We start from the raw sequence: 25,053 nt of genomic DNA on the forward strand, positions 1-25,053 counted from the left end.
TTAGCTCTTGTAATAATTCTGTTTTCATACCTTTACTTTCCCTATGCCGACCTGTCTTCCAAGTTCCAACCAGAGGATCTCTCCCTCTTACAAATCCAACCACGTCTTATTCCTGGCTTTAAAACCTTGTATTTAAACAACAAAAAAAGCAGACGTCCTAATTTTGAAAATGGACAAAGGTCTTGATTAGACATTTCTCCAAAGAATATATACAAATGGCAAACAAACACATGAAAAGATGCTCAACATCACTAACTCTTCTTTTTCCAACATCACTTAATGAAACGCAAATTGAGGCCACAATGGAGAACCGCCTTACACACCTTCAAATGAGAGCCCAGGAGCCTCAACTGTTGAGCTGATGTGCCACAAGTACTGATGCCCGAGCGCCCTAGAGCCCGTGTTCTGCAACAAGAGAAACCACCGCAATGAGAAGCCTGAACACCACAACTCGAGAGGAGCCCCCGTTCATTGCAACTATATAAAAGCCCATGAGCAACAAAGACCCAGCACAGCCAAAAATAAATTAATTAAAAATAAATAAAATTTTTTTTTAATAGTAACACTTTCTTTCTTTTTTTTTTAAAGAGTAAACCAGCACTGAGAACCTACTGGATTTCCCAGAAGCAACACAAGTCAGTTTCTCTGCACAGACTTCATGGAACCTATTCTGACTCCTCTCTGCTCCTTCTTGATTTGTGGCTGAGCTCTGAATGGATGAGGGCTTCCCTGGTGGCTCAGATGGTAAAGAATCTGCCTGCAAAGCAGGGGCCTGGGTTTGGTCCGGGGATCAGGAAGATCCCCTGGAGAAGGGAATGGTTACCCATTCCAGTATTCTTGCCTGGGAAACCCCAGAGATACAGCTACAGTCTATGGGGTCGCAAAGAGTTGAACACAACTGAGCAACTAACACTCTGAATGGATGGGGTTGTGAGAAAGACCAGGCTTCTGTTCTGAAAGTGAAGATAAGTCAATGTGCTCAGACATGAGTTCCTGGAAAAACACGAACAAAGTCTCCTGCCCCTGCCACAAAGCCCTTCTCCCCAACACAGCCAGGCTCAACTTGAAAGAAGTTAAATCTTCATCTCACTCCTTGAGAGCTCAAACAGTCACCCAGCCTCGGTGTCTGGTATAAGGCTCGAAACACAGAAGACTCACAATGGATGCTTTCTAAATGAATACATGAATGCATGGATAAATGAAAACAGCCAGTCACTGCTTCCCAGGCACTGGCCACCAAATTCTGGGGACACAGAGTCATTGCTAACACCAGCTGCTGAGATCATAAGAAATCTTCACACGTCCATGTGGTCAACTTGTATGGACACAGAATCACTGTGCCTATATACCCATAGGTGTGAATATGGCACACGTGTGTCCCGGTGCCCAGTTTGACCAATGCCAAGTACACGGCTGCTAAACATACACACATATGCGCATGGACACTATAGACACACTACTATTGTATTGGGGCACGGTTAGAGTGAAGTGAGTCATACACAAGCAGAGTTTGATCCTGCCTTTATTTAAAATTTTGTTATTTTGTTCATCATGGATTTTTTTTGCATTGATTTTTATTTTCCTAAAATATTGCATAAAAATATTTATCTTGGGGGCTTCCCAGGTATCCCAGTGGTTAAGAATCTGCCTTGCAATGCAAGGGACACTGGTTCGATCCCTGGTCCAAGATCCCACATGCCACGGAGCAACTAAGCCCGTGCACCACAACCACTGAGCCTGTGCTCTGGAGCCCTTGAGCCACAACTACTGAACCCACAGGCTTCAATTACTGAAGCCCGAGCACCCTAGAGCCTGTGCTCCGCAACAAGAGAAGCCACCACAGTGAGAAGCCCGAGCACCCCAACGAAGAGTAGACCCCCTCTCGCCTCAGCTAGAGAAAGCCTGCGTGCAGCAGTGAAGACCCATCACAGCCAAAAAGTAAAAATAAATCTTTTTTAAAAAAATATTGGTTTCTGAAGCTATTGGCACCTCCTTCGATTTTGCACCCAAGGCGAGTGCCTCACCTGTCACACCCTGGCCAGGACTATTGACACACACTGCCTGCACCTCCTCACCAGTCAACGGGACACACCAGTCTCTGCACAAACCTCATTCTACCACTAGATGTCGCCCCAGCTCCTTCAGCTTGAGCTCAGCAGCAACCCCTTAGGAAGAAAACGTCCAATTCACTTAATTATCTGGGAGTCCTCGAGATTTCCTTTTACTTCCCTCCACCCGAAACATTTACATTCTCTAATGGAGCCCTGGGGGAACAGAGTTTTAATCCTAAATAGTGGTGCCCTGGAGTGCTGGAATTTTTAGGCACAGATGAAGACGGGTTTTCCTAATGCCTGCAATCCAGGAGCGATGGTTGACTTGCAATGGGTATGGGATAACCCAAGGGGAGGGTTGTTCCCCTGACCTTCCCTGGGCACAAGAGTCCCACTGTTTGAGAAAGAAAGAGACTCTGTGGGGGGAAGAGGAGGAGGGACTGATCCATTCATTCGACAGATATTTTTTGAGATCCTACTGCGTGCCAGGCTCTGCTGTAAACACTGATACAACAGATCACCGGACCCCGATAAGTTGCCCCTCTAGGGGGAGAGAGACAATAATTTGTTGTTTTGTTGTTGTTTAGTCTCAAGTCATGGCCGACTCTTTTGTGACCTCATGGACTGCAGCCCGACAGGCTCCTCTGCCCAGGCTCCTCTGCTCCTCTGCCTGGGATTCCTCAGGCAAGAACACTGGAGTGGGTTGCCATTTCCTTCTCCAGGGGATCCTCCCAACCCAGGGACTGAACCCATGTCTTCTGCCTGGCAGGCAGATTCTTTACCACGGAGCCACCTAGGAAGCCCAATAAGTGAATAAACAAATCCTGGAAATGTAGTGACAAAGGCTATCAAGAAAAACAGCACAAAGGCAGAGGTCTCAGAGGAGGTGACTTAAGCAGAAGGAGAGGGAGGAAGTTGAGTAGCTACCTAGGGGAACAGTGTCCCAGGCAGAAGGAATGACACATGCAAAGGCCCTGAGGCATGCAGTATAAACTGAGCTATTCCTCCTGTCCCATCCTGTGAGGACCCCAGGAAAGAGGGGACCCCAAACTCACACAGTACCAGAGATGTAGCTAGATCTTTTTTATTTTTTTGACTGCTGAGCCTTCATTCCTTTGCTCAGGCTTTCTCTAGTTGCTACGAGTGGGGACTACTCTCTGGTTTTGGTGCAATGGCTTCTCATTACAGTGGCTTCTCTTGTTGTAGAGCACAGGCTCTGGGGCACACAGGCTCAGTAACTGAGGTGCACTGAGGCTTAGTAGCCCTCCATGGCATGTGGCATCTTCCCAGACCAGGGATTGAACCAGTGTCCCCTGCATTGGCAGGTACATTCTTAACCACTAGAATACCTGGGAAGTCCCAATGTAGCTAGATCTGAAAGAGGACTTCCCAGTGGTCAGGAAGGGAGCATCTTTCCATGAGGAAAGATGGTGAGCCTTGAAGCTATCAAGCTCTCTGGTAGCTCCAGACCCTGGATGGATGGACAACTCCTCTGACATGTACTACTTTCCTGTTCTCAGGGTAAAATCCAAGCTCCTATCCACAGCCCACAAGTTTCCACTTGGTCTGGTCCTTCTTGGCTTCCCTGGCCTCATCTTCCCCTCGACTTTTCCTTCCCTCACTCCTCTCTAGCCACACCAGCCTTCTTGCTGCTCCTCAAACACTCCAAGCTTGTTCCTACCTCAGGGCCTTTGCATTTGCTGTCCCTGCTTTGAAAGCTTTCCCCCTGGACACAGAAGGCATCTCTCTCACCTCTCAGGGAGCCTCAAATACCACCTCCTTAGAGACACAGTCTCTATCAAACCTGCTAAAACAGCTCCCCACCCCACCCATCATTCTTTAACCTCCCTTGTTGTTTAGTCACTAAGTGGTGTCTGACTCTTTTGTGACCCCATGGACTGTAGCCCATCAGGCTCCTCAGTCCATGGGATTTTCCAGGCAAGAATACTGGAGTGGGTTGCCATTTCCTTCTCCAGGGGATCTACCCCACCCAGGGATAGAACCTGCATCTCCTGCTTGGCAGGTGGATTCTTTACCACTAAGCCACAAGGGAAGCCCTTAACCTCCTTTACCCTGTTTAATTATTCTTCATGCCACTTGCACTGTATTATATATTGATTTAGTTGTTCACACGGTATTATATATTTATTCGGTTTTTGTCTGTCTCTCCTACTACAAGGTCAACCCCAGGAGGGCAGGGACTTGATGACTTGGTTCAAGGCTGAATCTCCAGTGTTTCATCATATCTGTTGATTGAATGGACAAATGCATAATTTCCAGAAAGGACCCCTGGTGGAGCCCAGGGCCCATCAATGACGGGGAAGGAGGTCCTGGGAAACAATGGAGGAGACTCAGAGGGGATAGAGTGTCCATTTTCCAGACCTCTCTCTTCCCTGGGGCGCTAGGCTGGGTGGGCAAGCTGGGACACACAACACAGTAGCGCCCACTGTAGCTAGTGGAAGGACCCGACCAGCATAACCCCAACTGATCACCCCAGCTAAGTCCCGCCCCATCCACCATTTGGCCCCGCCTCCACGGACTCAGTTTAGTCCCGCCCCCAAACAGCCTCATTTAGCTCCTCCCCTATGAATCTTCATGTGAGCCCCGCCCCCAAGCATCTCCCACCCTCCTCTGGGGTCACCCAACAGCACCTCTCACTGCACTCTCCCGCACCCCTAGACAATCTTGGCACGGGACAGGAAATGTAGAGTTTCCTAAAGGTTAGCAGGGGATGGGGGAAGAGTCCCCAGATGGTGGTTCCAAGGATCCTTCTGGGAAACCCAATTCAGCTTCCCTCCTGGTGCATTTTTATCCACCATTCTCTTGAGCGTACACATCTTTTGGTTTCTTGTCTCTCACTCAGCTGACTTTCTTTACTTCTTTGGGATTCATGTATCAGTCGAGCACCTGTAGTGTGCAGCCTGATGCCTGGCACTAAGCACACTCCCCACCCCAGTCAGTACTTGGATACTGTGATGGGAAAACAGAGTGAGGGAGGGCACCTCTTGAGGTCTTCTGTGGCCTGGAAATCCTCCTACCTACAGTCTTATCTCCATCTCTCCCAATGTCCCCAGACCCCCAGAGTGGGCACAAGGGTCTGATTTCTTTCTTCTCTCTCTTTTTTTTTTTTTTTTTTGCCACACCGCGCATCTTGTGGGATCTTAGTTCCCTGACCAGGGATTGAACCTGGGCCCTCAGTAGTGACAATACAGAGTCTTAACCACTGGACTGTCAGGGAAGTCCCTTTTTCTTCTCTTGACCACAAAAGAGAAGGTACCAGGATTGTTCTTCCTCTGAGTTTCTACCTAGAAACCCTTCTAGTGTCTACACAGGCACTGTCCACACCCATGGAGTGGATTATTTAACAAGACAGTAAATGTGTGGGTTCAGGAGCCTTGGTTCAGTCCTAGCTCTGCCACACCCTAGCTGTCTGAGCTTAAGCAAGTGACCTAACTTTCCAGTGCCTTGGTTTCCCCATCTGTAAAGTGAAGGTAACATGAGCACCCATTAATTACTGATTAAATGCCTTAGTTCATTCTGTGTGCTTGAAACAGTGCCCAGCACATAATAAGCATTTAATAAGTGTTAGCTGTTATCATAATTATTATTTTATTATTTTGGATTCCAGCTTCCTTCTGAGCTTCTAAAGATGAGATCTTAGGGGGCTCCCACCCCGAAGATGGAGCAGGAAAGAGGTTTCCCAATAGCATTAGAAAGCTGGGACCACCCCTCCTTTTGCAAAGCCTGCTCAAGAGGTGAGGTAGCATGGAGAGGGAGACACACTTCTGTGAAAGCATGGCGTGTGCAGTGCACACACACAAACACATGGATATACACGTTCGCACACACAGTCTTTGCCCCACATACCCCCTTTTAGAATGACTTGGGCACAGAATGACACACAATTACCTAAAGCTCCCACACCAGGCACACACCTGGTCACACACATTTTGTACAACACCCAGGCAGATGGACAGAGTCATGGGGACACTGACACACACAGCCCTTTACACACAGTCACAGCTGCCCAAATACCACTGGGATTAACACAGACCTCACTTGCTGTCACTCTGCCAATCACACACAGATACACAACTCCAGGTCGCAGCCTCACAAGCCTCCCACTGTCACAACAGCCCTTCAAGTCACAGCTTCCAGCTGTGACACTCAGAATCTGCCTCACGTACACACACCCTCTCCCAATCCCGCCCCAACTCACGCACAGCCGGCCCCACACCTGCACAGCCACACACACAAACTCTCAGTCACACCCAACCGTGACACAAAGGCACCCACGTTTACCCAGCACCCCTCCAGCACCTCGCACACATCCCCATCAGTCACACACATGCGAGTCCCACCCCCTGCCCACACTGGGGATGCTGGCGAGGAGTCGGGGGCTGTGATGGGGGGCATGAAGGACAAGTAATGCCCAAACCCCACTGAAGTCCCCTCCCACAACCCCACTAAGCTCGAGCGAGATGGCGGGTGTGGGCTCCGGGTCACCGAGAGGTTGAGAACCCCGAAGCTGGAGTCAGGTGGTCCCCCAAACCTAGGATGCTTTGAAGCTGAATTTAAAGCTTCCCTTCTTATTCCCAAAGCCAGGGTGGACGGCCCAGCCCCTCCCCCTCTGCGACCCCCCTTCCCTCACCGCCCCGGGGGGGAAGCCATGGAGCCCCCAGTCCCGTTTCTGCGGGACCTCCTGAGCCCCCTCCCCTCCTGGAGCCCTCCGCGCCCGCACCTGCCCGCCGGGCCCCTACCTGTCCGGCGAGGCCTGAACACAGTAGCAGCAGCAGCAGCGGCGGCGGCGGCGGGACCGCGAGCGGCCACATGACGTGCCCCCGGCCCGGCGTCCCGTCCCCCGCCCGCCCTAGCGGCGCCTCGGCCCGGGGACCGCCACCAGGCGCGACCCCGCCCGCCCGCCGGCCAGGGCGACCCTCCGCCGCCGCCTCCCCCGCCTCGCCGGCGGCTGGGATCCCGCCCCACCCCCGCCCCCCGCGCTCGCTCAGAGTCTTTGTTGCGGGCTCCGCCCCCCCGCCCAACCCCCAGCTCGTTTTCGGGAGCGGATCTTGCTGGGTCTGGGGATGGGGAAGAGGGGGAAGGAAGATGGAAGGAAGAAGGGGAGGGTAGCTGGGGACGCGACCCAGAACCCCAAGGCCATGGGGGGGGTGGTCATGGAGATGGGGGGAGGGAGTGAGGTTCCGTCACGTGGTTGTCAGTTTCCCCTCCCTGGACATTTCCTACGCTGTCAGTGAGGGGTGGGAGGGGATCCAGGGACGGAGTCGTAGGAGGAAGGCCTGGCAGCAAAGAAGAGACATTGAGAGGCCTCATGCTTACGGAAGTCAGGAGTGAACAGAGAAACTGAGGCAGAGTGTGTGAAACTCTTCTTTGCAGGAAGGGGTCACGGCCATGACACGGGGGGCGAGGGGTGGGGTGGAAGAAGGAGACAAAAAGGAAGACAGATACAGCGGGCGGGAGATCGTTAGACTAGGCCGAAAGGGGTGACCAGCTGGTGGGCACCTTGTTTTCACCTCCTCCCCTTCTCCAGGGGTCCTCGGGCTCAGTCTCCCTTTTTCCACCACACCTGGGACAGTCTCTCCCTCTCATTTCAATGGCCCAAGACTGGAGACCAGAATCCTAAGAGAATCAGCCACCTCCACACAAAGCTATTTGCAGATGAAGAGCGTCCTTGTCTTGCCTCCATCCTTTCTCTGCCTCCCCCCTCTTCGGCTTCCCCAATCATCTTCTTTCTCCAAAGTCCCTCTGTGGCTTTTTGGCGGGGGAGGGGTAGTGACCAAGCAGGCCAGTCAGGTTATAGAGGAATCGATCATAAATATTGGGAATGGGGAAGCATGGAATTTTACTGATCCTACTGTGTGGGACAGATAACAAGTTATGGGTGTTTTTGTCAAAGCAAGGAGAAAGAGCTTGTTATATGATACGGCCTGGGTTCCACCCTGGTCTGTCCCTTCTCGGCCATGCAATGCCAGGCAAAGAGCTTTCCTTCTCTTGGGAGAACTGTTTCCTCTTGAGTTGTTGGGGACTTTGTGACTCATGAATAAAGAGAGTACCTAGCCAGCAATCAATGCCCGGAGGGTATTACTACATTGAAGGCTATATTAAAATTATGATCAGGTCATACTGCGGTCAGGGTCATACTTAGTGTCCTGATAGTACGTTGTCAGTTTGGACATCAGCACCGTTGGGAGTCCTCACCATGGTTCATTCAGCTCCTGCCAGGTGGCCGTTACCAGGGTAACCCCCTCCCCCCTCTGCTGCTTCAGCCCTTGGAAGTGGTAGCTTGCTACTCCTGAGTAGATTCACTTCCTCGTATTTACTTTTAAAGCTTAACTGCCATCTCTATGACTAAATCCCCATATTAAATTCTTGCTATTGAACTATCTGGTGTGAGCTCTGTTTTTCTGACTGGACCCTGACCAATACATTCAACAGCTGTGGTCGGTGGCCAAGTTCAGTGTCCTGATCATGCTGTAGTCAGTGTCCTGTTAAACTGTGATCTGTGCTTCCATCAGCATCCTGGTTCTACTGGGGTCAGCACTGCAGTCAGTACTGTGGTCTCTACAGGTCTTAACTGTGCTGTGGTCAGTGTGGTGGTCAGCTTCCTGGCCATGTTGTGCTCAGAGTCACAATCACTGACCTGGTCATGCTGTGGTCAGGGTTCTGACCTAGCTTTGGACAGTGCCCTGGCCATGCTACCATCAAAATCATGATCAGGTTTTACTGTGGTCAGTGTCATGCTCAGTGTCCTGGTTGTACTGTTGTCAGCTTTGAGATCAGCATCATGGTCAATGCTATGATGAGCATGGTGTCTGCCTTCCTCTGTGGTTAGTGTCGTAGTCAGAACTGAGCACCAGCACTGAAAAGAGATCAGCTTCTCAAGGACCTTGTACAACAAAACTCTTGGGCCAGGTGGCTTGATGTCTGGCACTGGCAGTTGGCTCTCCACAGTGTGCAGAGGTAGGGTAGAAGAGCAGTGGATCCCTCTGCCAACTCTCATCAGGTGTCACTGGGTTTTCTTAATTGGTGCTTGAGTATCCATTGGCTTTACTCATCTTTGACCCCTCTATGTCTCCAGCTAGAGGGAGAAACAGTCCAGGCCTTTGTTTTCCTTTACTCTGCACAGGGCCTGACATGAAGAAGATGATCAAGAATAATTTAACGAGTAAATGAACCTAAGCCATGCATGTCTACCCATGTCTTTGCTCTTGCTAATCCCACCATATATTATTCAGTGCTCCTTTGATAGCAAGTAGCCACTTCAACTGTCTTAAACAGTAAAGACTATCTGTTATCTCACAAAACTGAAAAAAAAAAAAATCCAGAGGTAATGGAATGCAAGCATGGCTGGATCCAGGGATTCTGTCATATCATCAGAATCCTGTCTCTCCCCATTTATCATCTACTATTCTCTATGTTGTTGTTGTTGTTCAGTCACTCAGTCATGTCTGACTCTTTGTGATCCCCTGGACTGCAGCACATCAGGCACCCCTGTCCTTCACTATCTCCCAGAGTCTGTTCAAACTCCTGTCCACTGAGTCAGTGATGCCATCCAACCATCTCATCCTCTGTTGCTCCCTTCTCCTCCTGCCCTCAATCTTTCTCACCATCAGGGTCTTTTTCAATTAGTTGGCTTTTTGCATCAGGTGGCCAAAGTATTGAAACTTCACCTTCAGCATCAGTCCTTCCAATGAATATTCAGGACTGATTTCCTTTAGGATTTACTGGTTGGATATCCTCGCTGTCCAAGGGACTCTCAAGAGCCTTCTCCAGTACCACAGTTTGAATGCATCAATTCTTTGGCACTCAGCTTTCTTTATAGTCCAACTCTCACATCCATACATGACTACTAGAAGAACCATGCTAAGTCACTTCAGTCGGGTCCGACTCTGTGTGACCCCATAGATGGCAGCCCACCAGGCTCCCTTGTCCCTGGGATTCTCCAGGCAAAAGCACTAGAGTGGCTTTAACTAAACAGCTCTTTGTCAGCAAAGTGATGTCTCTGCTTTTTAATCCCTATTCTCTATAAGGGATCTCTTTTAGCCAGGAGATGACATAGATACTTCCCAGAACCTTTCATCTTCCAAGCTCAGCAGCTTTAGCAAAAAGAGAGCTTGCAAAATAATGACTCTCATTGACCCATCTCAAGTTATGTGCCTATCTCTGAGCCAATCATATTTCAAGTGTAATTTCAATTACACTTGATTGTGTAGCTTGACCAGACCTGGTTCATAGATCACCCCTCCAGAGCCAGAAAGAGGAGTTAGCCTCATTTAAACTATATTGGATAGAAAACAAGGGGGTAGGGGTGGAGGATATGAAACTTTTACCATTGAAAGAGGGAAAAAATTCTATGTATCAAAACCAAGAGACAATGAACTGCCTCAGCACCATCCCAAGCCCCTAGTGTCCCTTCCTATACTACAGAAGCTGCAAAGCTAAAAACTATGTTTGCCAGACTCCCTTGCAGCTAGATTTCTGTATGGCAATGAGATTCCATCAATTAGAAGCATGAGATGTGGGTGGGGGAAGTGAGTGAAGGTGGGTGGAGGTCATCTTTCTATTGTGTTGCAGTGATGTCTAGCAAGCACAGTTGTAGAGACACTAGGTTTTCCTTCAGGAATGCTACTGTCTACAGTCACCAGTGTTGCTCACTTTTGTTGAGAGGCAGTTGCAAGTGACAATGATGGAAGCTTCCAAATCTCTAAGTTAAAACCAGGGAGAGAGAGATATATATATTTAAGTTTTATTGAGATATAATTCACATGCCATATAATTTGCTCTTTAAAATGTACAATTCAGTGGGGTTTGGTATATTGCCGTATTAATTTTTTTAAGTTGTAGTAAAATACATGTATCATAGAATTTGCCATTTAAACCATTTTTAAGGGTACAATTCAGTGGTATTAATTACCTCTGTAGTGTTGTGAAACTGTCAACTTTTTTTTCAATTTTTAGTTTTTATTTATTTATTTTCAATTCATTTTTATTGGAGTATAGTTGATTCACAATGTTGTATTAGTTTCAGGTGTACTGCACAGTGAATCAATTATACATATACACTTATCCACTCTTTTTTGTATTCTATCCCCATATCGGTCATTACAGAGTACTGAGTAAGTTCCCTGTGCTATAGAGTAGGTCCTTATTAGTTATCTGTTTTATATATAATAGTGTGTATATATTAATCCCAATCTCCCAATTTATCACTCCCCCATGAAACTGTTTTCAGAACTTTTTCATCTTCCCAAAATTTTAGATATTCTATATAAGTAGAATCATACATTATTTGTCCTTTTTTGTCTGGCCTCTTCACTGAGCATGTTTTCGAGGTTCATCCACGGTATAGCAAGTGTGAGAACTTTATTCCTTTTTATGGCTGAATAATATTTCATCATGGGCTCCCCAGGTGGCGACAGTGGTAAAGAACCTGCCTGTCAATGCAGGAGACAAAGAGATGTGGGTTCGATCCCTTGGTGGGGAAGATCCCCTGGGGGAATGCATGGCAACCCACTCCAGTATTCTTGCCTGGAGAAGCCCCATGGACAGAGGAGCCTGGAGGGCTACAGTCCATAGGGTCACAAACAGTTGGACACAACCAAAGCAACTTAGCACTCAATATTCCAATATATGGCTGGACTAGATTTTATATACGCATTATGGTGCATTCTTGAAGTCAGTGGTTCCCAGTGTGTTATTCTCCACCTTCCTGTGAATAATAGAGGCAGAAGCTCCTGGAAGCACAAAGTTCCCTGATTTGGGGCCTTATTTCCCACAGCTAATCCCTGATTGACATGTGCTTGGAACATGCATTCCTCTTATTTGTATGGAGAAAACCTCATCATTCACAAAGCCCTAATACCCCAGGCTATGTGAGACTATCCACTCAGGTCTACATCTCTTTTATTTATTTATTTTTTTTGGCCATGCTTCACAGGGGGACAACCCCATTCCCCCTGCTGTGGAAGTGTGGAGTTTTAACCACTGAACCACCAGGGAATTTCCTACATCTCTTTAATAACAACCGTCCCACTCATCGAGCTCCCACTTAGGACTCAACACCAGGTGAAGTCTTTTCCATTGCTTCTTTGAATTCCTCCAACAACCCTTGAGGTAGAAATTATTATCCCCATTTTAAGATTGAAAAGTCTGAGGCTCAGAGAGGCTAGGTAACTTGGCCAAGGCTGCCCAGCTATAGATAGCAGACACAGGATTCAAACCTAGTTCTGTCTGATGCAAAGTCAACCTACTGACCTCCGTACTTTTGTATTGGGTTATTTGTTCTGCATCTTTCCTTTCCTGTTATTCTGATTAGACAACTGAGGGTCAGTCCTCCTGGAGGCCCCTGGGAGAGTATGTAGATGCTGGCTGCCCTTCATAATTGTCCCACAGGAGGGTGAGGGAGGTGGGTTTTTATTCTCCAAGTCCCATGTGTCACTGGGGAAGGGCTGCTCCCAGAAGTGTCAGCTCCTCAGCATTTATGGTCTGGCCAGCATGTGAGCTGAGACATCCCTGAGGCTGAAATGTGCACAGGAACCCATGAGGGCAAGGGGTATACAGGCAGGGGACTGACATCATCTGCCTTGGTCCCATTTTTCAGATGGAGAAATTGAGGCTCAGAGAACTTAAGACACTTGAGCAAGGCCACAGAGGGTGTATAGCAGAGCTTAAGACCATAATTTGATTCATGTGCAATTCCATACACGAGATTCTTTATTTTTTAAATTTTATTTATTTAGTTTTAGCTGCACTGGGTCTTCATTGCTGCGTGCAGTCTTTCTCTAATTTTGGAGACCGTGGGCTGCCCTTCATTGCAGTGGCTTCTCTTGTTGCAGAGCACAGGCTCTAGGGTGTGTGGGCTCAATAGTTGTGGCACATGAGTTGAGTTGCCCCACAGCATAGGGGATCTTCCCAGACCAGGGATGGAACCCGTGTGCCCTGCATTGGCAGAAGGATTCTTAACCACTAGACCACCAGAGAAATCCACAAGGCTCTTAATGCTGTGGTTGCTGGGGATATCTGGGCCAGCTCCTCCGGTGTCACGTGGCTTCCAAAAGACCTGATCTATCCCAGGTGAGCTGAGCATCATCTCTTCCCTTCCCCAGCTTCTGCATCTCCATGGCGATCATTCCAGGGTCCTTCCAGTCCAGGGCTCCCAATCCCGCCCCTCCCATTGCTCACCCAGAATGGAGCCCAGCTCTCTTTCCATGTCCTGGTAAAGGCTCCAAGGTTGAGCCCTTGACCTTGGGGTTCCCCACAGACTGTCCCCACCGTCCAGCCCCATTCTTTCCTTCTTGTGGGCCTTTCTCAGAGTGGGACTGTAGCCACCCCAGGAAATCCCTCCTCTCCAGGTATCACACACACACACACACACACATACACACTGAATGACCACATGAAAATAGGAATTTGTTCTCCAGTTGCATAGGACTGACCTCAAGTCAACTGACACAGAAGCACACAACATGAGCATACGGTCACCCAGGGACACTACACCCCCATAAGTGGTCCAGGCACAACACCATGCTCAGACTGAACAGTGTCACCCAGAACCAGTACACACAACCACAGTCAACATACAGCCAGATACGTGTTCCAGGCACAAGGGCCCCAGAAACCACCCCACCCCCGCCGACACACACACACACACACATCCATCAAGGAGAGGAAGAACATCAGAGGTGAACCAGCCAGTTACCCAGGAACCAGCACTCACACAGTTGACCCAACGCACACACAGACCCCAAACACAAAAAATACACAAACCTCACAGTTCCGGCACACAGCTCAAGAACACAGATTCACACACGTAGAGATTTGTAAAACAGATTGTTACTACATTAACATGCGGGACTTCTTGGTGGTCCAGTGGCTAAGTGCACTCCCAATACAAGGGGCCTAGGTTTGATCCCTAGTCAGGGAACTAGATCCCATATGCTGCAACTATAAGTTTGCATGCCACAACTAAGCCAAATAAATAAATAAACATTTTTTAAAAATACAGTGACATGCACAAACCCACAAGACAATCACACAAAACATGACAGATAGACTACACGCAAGACAAGGACACACAAAAAGAGGCACATTGTTTGTTTAAAGCCAACCTACAGACCCATAATTCAGACACAGTCACACGCACAAACAGTTCAGACAGACAGCTCAGACACACATACAGACCCACAGGGACCCATGACACGACAACAGACATCCTGGACACGCGAACCCCAGGCCAGGGCAGCGTGGGAATGAGGCTGTGAGAAGCTGGGAGAGGGGAGGTGGACCAGATGACTCAGGAGGCCTCTCTGGGGGAGGAGGCGGAGAAGGGCAGGCGGGTGGGTGGGCAGGCGTCCAGCGCATATGGTTCCCATTAAAGGCTTGGGAATTGAGGGTTGAGTTGGCGGGACAAGGAGACCCAGCACTGCTTTCCAGCCCTGCCAAGCCAGGAAGGAGTGAAGCCCTAGTCCAAGGTTGTGGGGCTGGAACTTGGCTCTGAACCACAGCAGGTCCTATCAAGAGTGGTCTATCCTGAGCCAGGTCCGGCTGGGGCTCATTTGAACCCCTGCAACAGCCCTGGGAAGGGTTTCACAGAAGAGGAGAGTGAGGGGCTCAGGCAAGTTAAGACACTTGCCTGAGGTCACACAGCCAGGAAGCAGTGGAACTGGGATTGGAGCCCAGGTGTCTCTGCAGCTGCCGCCCCAGCCCCAAGGCAGATGCAAGGACTCCTCCATTTAGCCAGCAGCAGAGACCGAGTGCTCAGTCTGGGCCCAGCCTGCACTGGATTTGAGGCAACCCCATTTTCAAATAATTGAGAGTTAGGAGTGGGGCAGGGTTTGCTGACTGGGGGTGTCAGCATCAGAGAGTGACACCAGAGTTGCAACCGGAAGGTTGAATAAGAGCTGACAGGGTGTGTTGGGCAGAAAGAAGTGCAGGTGCAAAGGACGTGAGGCCATGGGGTGCAGGAGGCTATGTCTTCTGGTGAGGTACGGTGACAAATGAGACCAGAGAGGCAGGTAGAAGAACTTGGACTTTGTCTCAGGGCCAACAGGGAGCCTCTGGAGGGTGGTGAGCTGAAAGGTACACAGTGAAGTCTGGACAACCAGCATGAAGATCATACTCAGGATAGATGAACATGTACTTTCTCCCTGACCCAGAATTTCCTGTTTTATTATATATTTATAGGAAACAGCAACCCACTCCAGTATTCATGCCTGGAAAGTCCCATAGACCGAGGAGCCTGGTGGGCTACAATCCATGGGGTCACAAAGAGTCGGACATGACTGAGCGACTTCTGTGTGTATACACCCTAGAAGAGGAAGATCCCCTGGAGGAGGGCATGGCAACCCTACTCCAGTATTCATTCTTGCCTGGAGAATCCCATGGATGGAAGAGCCTGGCCGGCAACGGTCCATAGAGTTGCAAAGAGTCAGACACGACTGAAGCGACTTAGCACGCACGGCCTGGATACACTTAGCCATGTGCACACATGCCCGGATGTTTGCAGAGGAACAAAATGGGAAACACCTAAAAGTTTATGAGTAAGAAAACAGCTAACTCTGTTGAGGTAAACCTTTTCAAAGCAATTAAAAAGACAAGATTAGAAATACTTGTGTCTACATGGAGAAGACGGAAAAAAAATTCTCTGGCTGAGCTAACAAAGTGAGTCGCAAAAGAGCGTGTTCAATATCGTACCCATGTGAGACAGTTTAGGAACTTGCCAAATCATGTTGTGCATCACCCCTGGATACAACTTCCTGTATGAGGTAAACATGGAGAAATAATGAGGTCAAAAATTCCCACAACCTAGGGAAAGGAAAAAATAGGGAGTTAGGGTTTTATGGGGACAGAGTTTCAGCTGGGGAAGATGAAAAAGTTCTGAAAGCGAATGGTGGAGATGATGGCTCAACGATGGGGCACTGAACCGGACATTTAAAATGGGTAAATGGTTTAAATTTTATAGTATGTTCTTTCAACCACAATTAAACCCATATTTTTCACTGAAATTCATCTACCCTTGGTGGAGAAGGAAGAGAAATGCCATGGTGGAAATATACTCTTGTGTGCGTGCGTGCTAAGTCATGTCTAATTCTTTGCTACCCTATGGACTGTATCCCTCCAGGCTCCTCTGTCCACAGGATTCTCCAGGCAAGAATATTGGAGTGGGATGCCATGCCCTGCTCCTTCCCAACCCACGGATCTCAATTGTGGTTGTGATGCTTTATTCTTAGGTTGGGTGGTAGGCATATGAGTGTTCATTATAAAATTTCTCTCTTTTTCTCTCTCCATATGTGGATATATATGTTGCATTTAAGTGTTGCATATATATGCATATTTTTATATATGCAACACTTAAATACAACATTTGTATAGCATTTACCTCATGGCAGACATTGTTCTAAGTGTGTGATCTCTATTAACTAATTCAATCCTTGCACAAATCTGATGCTGTAGGGCTATTATTCACCCCATTTTACAGCTCTGGACACTGAGACTCGGTATGGTGAAGGTCACATCTGTTATAGCAAAGGATCTGACACTTGCACCACGTGACTTGGCTCTAAACATTATGCCACACGGCCTCTGTACAACTTCCATGTTTCATTCACAGGTTTTGTCACACATGGAATGGATCTGAGAAGAGGGTGTGTCTGGAGGGGCATGGGAAAGGACGTGAGGAATTTTCTGGGTGCTGGAAACAGTCTACGTGTTGTTTAGGGTGTGTAGACAATTGTCAAAATTCCTCCACAAGAACACTTACGATCAATGCATTTTATTGTACATAATGTGTGTCTGAATGAAAACAACTTCTAAAAAGAAATAATACCCGATCCAGCAATTCCACTTCTGGGTATAGATCCAAAAGAATCAAAAGCAGGGTCTCAAAGAGATACTTGCACTTTTGTATTTATAGCAGCATTATTTACAGTAGCCAAGATCTGGAAGCAATGCAAGTGTCCATCAACAGATGAATGGATAAACAAAATGTGGGCCAACCATCCAATGGCTTATTACTCACCCTGAAAAAAGCAAGGAAATTCTGACACATGCTATGACACAGATGAACCTTGAGGATATTATGCTAAGTGAAATAAGCCAGTCACAAAAAGACAGATATTGCATGATTCTACTTATACGAAGTCCCTAGAGAAGTCAAATTCCTAGGGACAGGACTTTCCAGGTAACGCAGTGCTTAAGAATTCACCTGCCAATGCAGAGGACACAGGTTCGTTCCCTAATCCAGGAAGATTCCACATGCCATGGAGCGACTCAGCCCGTGTGCCACAACCACTGAGCCCAGGCATCCTAGGGCCTGTGCTCCACAACAAAAGAAGCCCTCGCACCACAACTCAAGAGTAGCCCCTCATCGCTGCAACTAGAGAAATCCTATGCACAGCAACCAAGACCCAGCACAGCCATAAACAAACAAACAAAATTAAAGGGGAGCACCAGGGTTTGAGGTGGGGAGGAATGAAGAGTCGTTTAATGAGTACAGGTTTTTGGCTTTGCAAGATGAAAAAGTTGTTGCCCAGCAGTGTGAACATACTTAACACTACTGATCTGTACAGTTAAAAATGGTAAATGGTAAATTTTATGTTATGTAGTTTTTCAACACAAAAATACTGTAAAATAAATATAGCAAGGGAGGAAAAGCGTATATAAGGGAGATGAGACCAGCATCACAGAGGGACAAGATAATCTCTTGATGTCAATCTGGTCTTTTGTCTGCTCAGCCTCCCATCTCTCCTGTGCTACACAGTCATCTTCAGGGTCCACGCCCGTCTCCTCGAAAGGAAGTTCTGATATGTCTGGGACACTAAGCATGGGAGGCCACACGTCTGCTCTTGTAGGGTCGGGACCTCTTTGCGTGACCAGGTGGGGATCGGCATGGTTCTGAGCGGTTCACGGCCTCTGGGCCTGGCTGTGTGAGGTGTTGCTTGGCTCCCTCTCTGTCTCTCTGTATGAGCCTCCACTTCAAAGATGTCTTCTCCAGGAAGACTTCCCTGACTACCCTGTCTTAAAGAACACCCCTCTAGTCCTCCTCCCTGCCTTATTTTCATAGTGCCACCTGACATATCATATACATATGTATCTGCTTACTGCCTGTCAGCCCCACTAGAGTGTTAACTCCACGAGGGCAGAGAATCTTTGTTTTGTTCACTGCTGGGTCCCTGGGGCCTAAAACACAGCCTGGCACATGATAGGTACTAAATACAGATTTGTTGGGACTTCCCTGGTGGTCCAGTGGTTAAGAATCCATCTTGCAAGGAAGGGGACAACGTGGATTCAGTCCCTGGTCAGGCAACTAGGATCCCACATGCCACAGGGCAACTAAGCCCGTGCATCACAACTACTGAGTCGCCCATGCCACAGCTAGAAACTGTGGGTCCCTGCAAAGAAAGACAGAGAAAGCAATGGCACCCAACTCCAGTACTCTTGCCTGGAAAATCCCATGGACGGAGGAGCCTGGTGGGCTGCAGTCCATGGGGTCACTAAGAGTCGGACATGACTGAGCAACTTCACTTTCACTTTTCACTTTCATGCGTGGGAGAAGGAAATGGCAACCCACTCCAGTGTTCTTGCCTGGAGAATCCCGGGGACGGGGGAGCCTGGTGGGCTGCTGTCTATGGGGTCTCACAGAGTCAGACACGACTGAAGCAACTTAGCAGCAGCAGCAGCAATGAAAGATCCTGCATGCTGCAGCTAGGACCTAGTGCAGCCAAATAAATAAATATTTTTTAAAAAATTGGTGGATTGATTGAGTGAATGAATGTGTAGGCAGAGCAAGGGTTGTCTCTGAAACAACCATGACGGAGTTTACCTGGATCCACATCTGTGGCTTTTGTGTTGGTGGCACATCTCTGTGTGTGGGGTTGTGTGTCCGTCTGTGTATTTAGCGTCTGCCAGGCCCCAGGATGTGGTACTTCTCTGTGTGACAAAGAGGATCTCCCTCCAGAGGTGGCTCCGTCTCTGAGTGTGGGTTTGTGAACACAGTTGTCTGGGGGGTTCTGGGTGTGCATCCAGACACAACTGTGTGTGTGGCCTGTTATGCATGTCACCATATCTGCCTCTGGCCAAGGATGTAGGGGTGTGTGTGAGGCAGGTCTGCCTCTCTGAGTCTGCTTGTGGGTCCAGACTTGCAGCTGTTGGTGGCAGAGGGGGAGGGGAGGAGGTGACAAGATGCGGGTCTGATTCCACCTGCCCTTGGTCTGTGTATGTCATTGTTTGTATCTCTGTCAATGTTGTCAGGGAGTATGTGTAAATTACCCTGCTCCAGCCACCCTCTACAGCCCTGTCTAAAGCCACAGGCAGGCCTCCCCGCTGGCCGTCCCATGCCCCCACCCCCACCCCCCGCCACCACCACCTCGAGAGTAATTGCTCAAGAAGCACTAGCGGTGTGATTAATTATGGCTGCTGAATATGCAAATCAGCTGGGGGTTTCCTAGCAGCCGCCTGGGTGCTGGTGATGATGCTGAGTAAATACACAGAGCAGAGGCGAGCCAGGCCTAGAATTCCCTCCTTACATCTTTGTCAATTACCCTTTAATTTAGCAGGGCAGATTTCTAATTCTTTAATGAGCTTTTACCTAATTAAAGAGTCCTCATTACACTATTAATTGGTCCTCCCCTCCAAAATACCTGTACCAGCATGGGATTGGAGTTGCCAAAGCAGATGCTGGCTGACCCGCATTCAAACTCTGGGGTGTTATTGGGTATAATTTTTAAAATTAGGTTGGAAATAATTCCCTTTAGGGAGAAGATGGCTTTTTGCTTAGCAAAATCTTTAGCTGTAGACTCTGGGCAAGTTACTCTCTACCTCTGTTTCTTAGCTCACTTATCTGCAAAAAGGAGGTAGTAAGAGAACCAAGTGGCATCCTCTGGAGAAGGGAATGGCTAACCACTCCAGTATTCTTGCCTAGAGAATTTCATGGACGGAGGAGCCAGGCAGGCTACAGTCCATAGGATTGCAAAGAGTCTGACACAACTGGAGTGACTGAGCACAACAGAACCTTCCTCAAAGGTGGTGATGAGAAATAAATAAAAGCATTCAGGAAAGACATTTGATGAACAGTGTCTGGCATGGAGCCAATCGATGGTCTTTATTATCATTATTAATACTGAGTTGAACTAATCATGGATCATGTGGGCATGGAGACAGGGTCTGAACGAAGGGTTGAGGGGATTGCTCTTCATAAGAAAGTGAGATAAATTCGATCTAGCAAGATAAGTTTGATCCAGGGAATTCCCTGGTGCTCCAGTCGTTTAGGGCTCTCTGCTTCTACTGCAGGGGGTGTGGTTTCGATCCCTGGTCAGGGCACTAAGATCTTACAAGCCGCACTGCGTGGCCAAAAATTAAAAAAAAAAAAAAAAAAAGAGCAGAAAGACTTAGAGGAAGGGAGTGAAGACGCAGGCAAGGAGAGCTATCAGGGAGGGAAAGACAGTAGGGGTGGGAGAATGGTAGGAAATCTGGGCTTGGGAAGAGCACACCTCCAGTGACAGATTCACAGTGGTGGACACATTTGAAGATAATGATATTCAACAATAAATTTTAGCTTGATTTTCCTGCAGTGAGACCTCCTGGTTTGCACACATGCTTACATGCTGACCTTCGGTAAAAGTTGGATTTATTCACTGTGTTAGGATAATTAATGATAGCTGCTGTAAACAAGCAACTCTTAAAAATCTCAAGGGCTTAAAACAAGTAATTTCTTGATCACATCTAATGGAGTTCTCCCTGACAGCATTCTTCCAAGTGCAGTTGACCCTTGAACATGAATTTGAACTCACAGGTTCTTTTATATGTAGATTTTTTCCAATAAATATATACAGTACCATGGGCTTCGCTGGTGGCTCAGCGGTAAAGAATCCACCTGCAAAGCAGGAGCCACAGGAGCTGTGGGTTCAATCTCTGGGTCAGGAAGCGCCCCTGGAGGAGGGGATGGCAACCCACTCGAGTATTCTTGCCTGGAGAATCCCATAGACAGAGGAGCCTGGTGGACTACAGTCCATGGGGTCACAAAGAGTTGGACACGATTGAAGCGACTTAGCATGCTCACATAGTACTATAATGATCTGAGATTGGTTGAACCCATGGATTCGTAATCATGGATGCAGAGGTCTGACTATAAAGTTATGTGCAGATTTTTGACTATTCAGGGGTTGGTTTTCCTAAACCCAGCCTTGGTTCAAGGGTCAGCTGTAATAACTAATGGAAGCAGTCTTTCTAGTTCCACATCTGATACTCTCATCTGACACACATGATCTCCAAGATCTTCATGGAATGGAGAGAAAGAGCAAGGAGGGCTATGTGGGCTATTTTATGGCTACACACATCCTATTGGCCAAGACCCAATTGTCCCCAACCTGACTACAAGGGGAGCTGCGAGATGTGATCTCAATTATGTGTGCCCAGGAAGAGGAAAATAACATACAGCATTGGTGATACTATTATGCGTTCTTCTGGGGGGGGCTGTGATGGGTCTTAACTGCAGCACGCAGGATTTTGGTTGCTACATGTAGAATCTAGTTCCCTGACCAAGGATGGAACCTGAGCCCCCTCCATTAGGAGCTTGGAGTCTTAACCACTGGACCACCAGGGAAGTTCCCACTATAGGTTTTTTTTCCCTTAAAAGATGCATTTATTTATTTATTTTATTTAGCTGTGGTGGGTCTGTGTTGCTGCGCGCAGACTTTCTCTAGTCGCAGCAAGCGGAGGCTCTCTCTAGTTGCAGGGCACGCACTTCTCCGCCGTGTCTTCCCTTGTTATGGAGCACAGGCCCTAGGTTCGTGGGCTTCAATAGTTGCAGCTCTCGGGTTCTAGAGCACAGGCTCAGTAATTGTGGCACATGGGCTTAGTTGCTCTGCAGCATGTGGGATTTCCCTGCACCAGGAATTGAACCTGCGTCCCCTACATTGCAAGGCAGATTCTTAACCACTGGACCACCAGGGAAGCCCATCATATGCATTCTTGAGTTAAAGATGTTTGAGAGAGGAACTAAAAGGAGGCAGGGCCAAGTCAACGTTTGGATTGATAAAAGTCAGGATGAAGAAATCAGCAAAAGCCACACATCCAGAAAAGAGGTGACTGGGAGAAACACCATCCTCTCAAGAGCCCTCATGGGTATTTGATGATTTCCGGGTTCTTACACTGTGTGTCAGATACTTCCTTAAGACTTCACAAGATGAGTTCCCTGGTGGCCTAATGGTTAGAATTTGGGGCTTTCACTGCCATGGCCTGGGTTCAATCCCTGATTGTGGAACTGAAATCCCAAAAGCCACGTGGCCAAAACAACCTCCCTATGGCTCTTCTCTTTCAGATCTCTGCTAAAACACCAGCTCCTCAGCAAAGCCTCATCTGACCAACCAGTTTCAAACAAGACATTATTCCATCAGTCTTTATCCATGCAACTTGTTTGATTTTCCTTCACAACAATTGAAAGTGAAAGTGTTAGTGGCTCAGCCGTGTCCGACTCTGCTATCCCATGGACAGAGGAGCCTGGCGGGCTACAGTCCATGGGATTCTCCAGGCAAAAATACAGGAGTGGGCTGCTGTGCCCTTCTCCAGGGGATCTTCCCAGTGGACTCTTTACCATCTGAGCCACCAGGGAAGCCCTCACCACGATCACTACCACCTGAAATCGTATTACACAGCTATTTGTATATAATCTGTTTTCCGCGGGACTAAGATCTTAAGGGCAGACACATCTTTCTTTTATCCGCAGTATCTGGAAACATGCCTTAGTGCTGAGAACACATGCCACAGAGATAAACAAATGAATGAATAATAATGGTGACCATTAAATGGATGACCTCTGGGCATCTTCTTCATAGAATTTCAACTCTTAGTAACATTTATTGAATGAATGAATAAATCCAGGTGGCCTTAGAGAGCCTGCTGACAGAAATAGTAGAGTGAGCCCTGGTTTGAGCTTCCCACGTGGCTCAGTGGTAAATAACCCACCTGCCAACACAGGAGATGCAGAAGACTCATGTTTGATCCCTGGGTCAGGAAGATCCCCCAGAGAAGGAAATGGCAACCTACTCCAGTATTCTTGCCTGGGAAATTCCATGGACAGAGGAGGCTTGGGGGCTACAGTCCATGACGGGCAAAGAGTCAGACATGACTGAGCATGCATGCATGCAAGCCCTAGTTTGGAAGAGGCAACTTACTCCAACCTGTTACTTCTGCCCACCCAATCCCACCTGATCCAACTTAATCACACCAGCCCTCCATCACTCCTAACTCAATAATGTCTATCAGCTGATGAATAGATAAACAAAATGCAGTAAATTATTATTCAACAATAAAAAGGAATGAAGTTCTGATACATGCTGCAACTTGAACTGTGAAATCATGCTAAATGAAAGAAGCCAGACACAAAGGACCACATGTTTTATGATTCCATTTATGGGAAATGTCAAGAATGGGCAAATCCACAGGGACAGGAAGATTAGTGCTTTTCTGCCACTCAGAGGTTTGGAGGAGATGATGAGTGTTAATGGATATGGGATTTCTCTCTGAGGTGATGAAATGTTTCAAAATTTATTGTGGTGACGGTTGCACAAGTCTGTGAATACCCTAAAAACCATTTAATTATGTACTTTAAGTGGGTGGATTAGATGGTACGTGAATTACATCTCAATTCGAGCCGGTGGCTTGTGGGATCTTAGTTCCGCCACCAGGGATTGAACCTCGGCCACAGCAGTGAAAACACCAAGTCCGAACCACTTGATCGCCAGGGAATTCCCAATCAGTCTGTCTTTTAAAACCCTCAACCCGGGGACTTCCCTGGTGGCGCAGTGGATAAAAATCTGCCTGCTAATTCAGGGGACACAGATGCAATCCCTGGTCTGGGAAGATTCCACATGCCGCAGAGCCACGAGCCCACGGACCACAGCTGCTGAGCCCGTTCTCTAAGGCCTGTGAGGCCCAAATACTGAGCCCACGTGCTGCAAATACAAAAGCCTGAATGCCCTAGGGCCCGACAGCCAGGACTAATGCCACAACTACTGAAGACTGTGTGCCCCAGAGCCTTTGCTCCACAAGAGAAGCCACTGCAAGGAGGGGCCTGCGCTGCAACTGGAGTAGCCCCTGCTCTCCGAAACGACAGAAAACCTGCGTGCAGCAACAAACACCCAGTACAGCCAAAAATAAATAAGATAAAGCAGTGTGTACATGTCAAAACCAAAGTGAAAATCCTCAACCCAACATCTAATCCCCAACACAAGTCATCCCACATCCAACTCATCTTAACTGATCCCATTTTGACTCACCAAATAGGTAATCCTCCACCTCAAATTCATAATAACCCCTACTCACCTCTACTCAACTCAATCTCCTTCTTAAGTCAACCCTAATTCAACTCAATCCAGTATCCAATTTCAAACCCTTAACCCTCTCATCATTTCAACCTCCAACTCAACAGATCCCCAGACCGACTCAACTCACTCCAAACTACCCTCCAACCCGATTCATCTTTAACCCACCTCCCCAATGGCTCAGGGGATAAAGAATCTACCTGCAATGCAGGAGACACAGGAGGTGCGGGTTCAGTCTGGGTTGGGAAGATCCCCTGGAGGAGGAAATGGCAATCCACTCCAATATTCTTGCCTGGAGAATTCCATAGACAGAGGAGCCTGATGGGCTACCGTCCATGAGGTCACAAAGAATCAGACACAATTCAGCATGCACGTGAATCACTAAAGCTACCTCTACCAAAAGGCACAATTAATTAAGACAAGTGATGGCAAGATGCCTTGGGTGAGACAAGAGCCAGACCCTAAGAGAACATCAATTGACAGACACAGACAAGGAACTTCCCTGGTGGTCCAGTGGTTAAGAATCTGCCTTGCAATACAGGGAACATGGGTTCTGTCTCTGGTCTGGGAAAATTCCATATGACTCAGGCCAACTAAGCCCGTGCACCACAACCACTGAGCCCACGCTCTCACACTCTAGAGCCCAGAAGCCGAAACTACTGAACCCG

General features: G+C 48.0%; 1 protein-coding gene and 1 non-coding gene across 2 annotated transcripts in view; both read right to left on the reverse strand.

The window, feature by feature from the left end:
- OLFM2 (olfactomedin 2) overlaps nt 1–7,026 on the reverse strand; it is a 78,251-nt gene extending 71,225 nt beyond the window's left edge. The window contains exon 1 of the mRNA XM_070373633.1: nt 6,812–7,026. Coding sequence (XP_070229734.1) covers nt 6,812–6,883 — 72 coding nt within the window. The 5' untranslated portion in view covers nt 6,884–7,026. The remainder of the gene's footprint in view (nt 1–6,811) is intronic.
- TRNAD-GUC (transfer RNA aspartic acid (anticodon GUC)) lies at nt 5,217–5,289 on the reverse strand. Its single transcript has one exon. It is a non-coding gene; the product is annotated as a tRNA-Asp (tRNA).
- Nucleotides 7,027–25,053: the final 18,027 nt, after the last annotated feature.

The sequence above is a fragment of the Bos mutus genome, chromosome 7 (assembly GCF_027580195.1).
Source record: "Bos mutus isolate GX-2022 chromosome 7, NWIPB_WYAK_1.1, whole genome shotgun sequence".
Lineage (NCBI taxonomy): Eukaryota > Metazoa > Chordata > Mammalia > Artiodactyla > Bovidae > Bos > Bos mutus.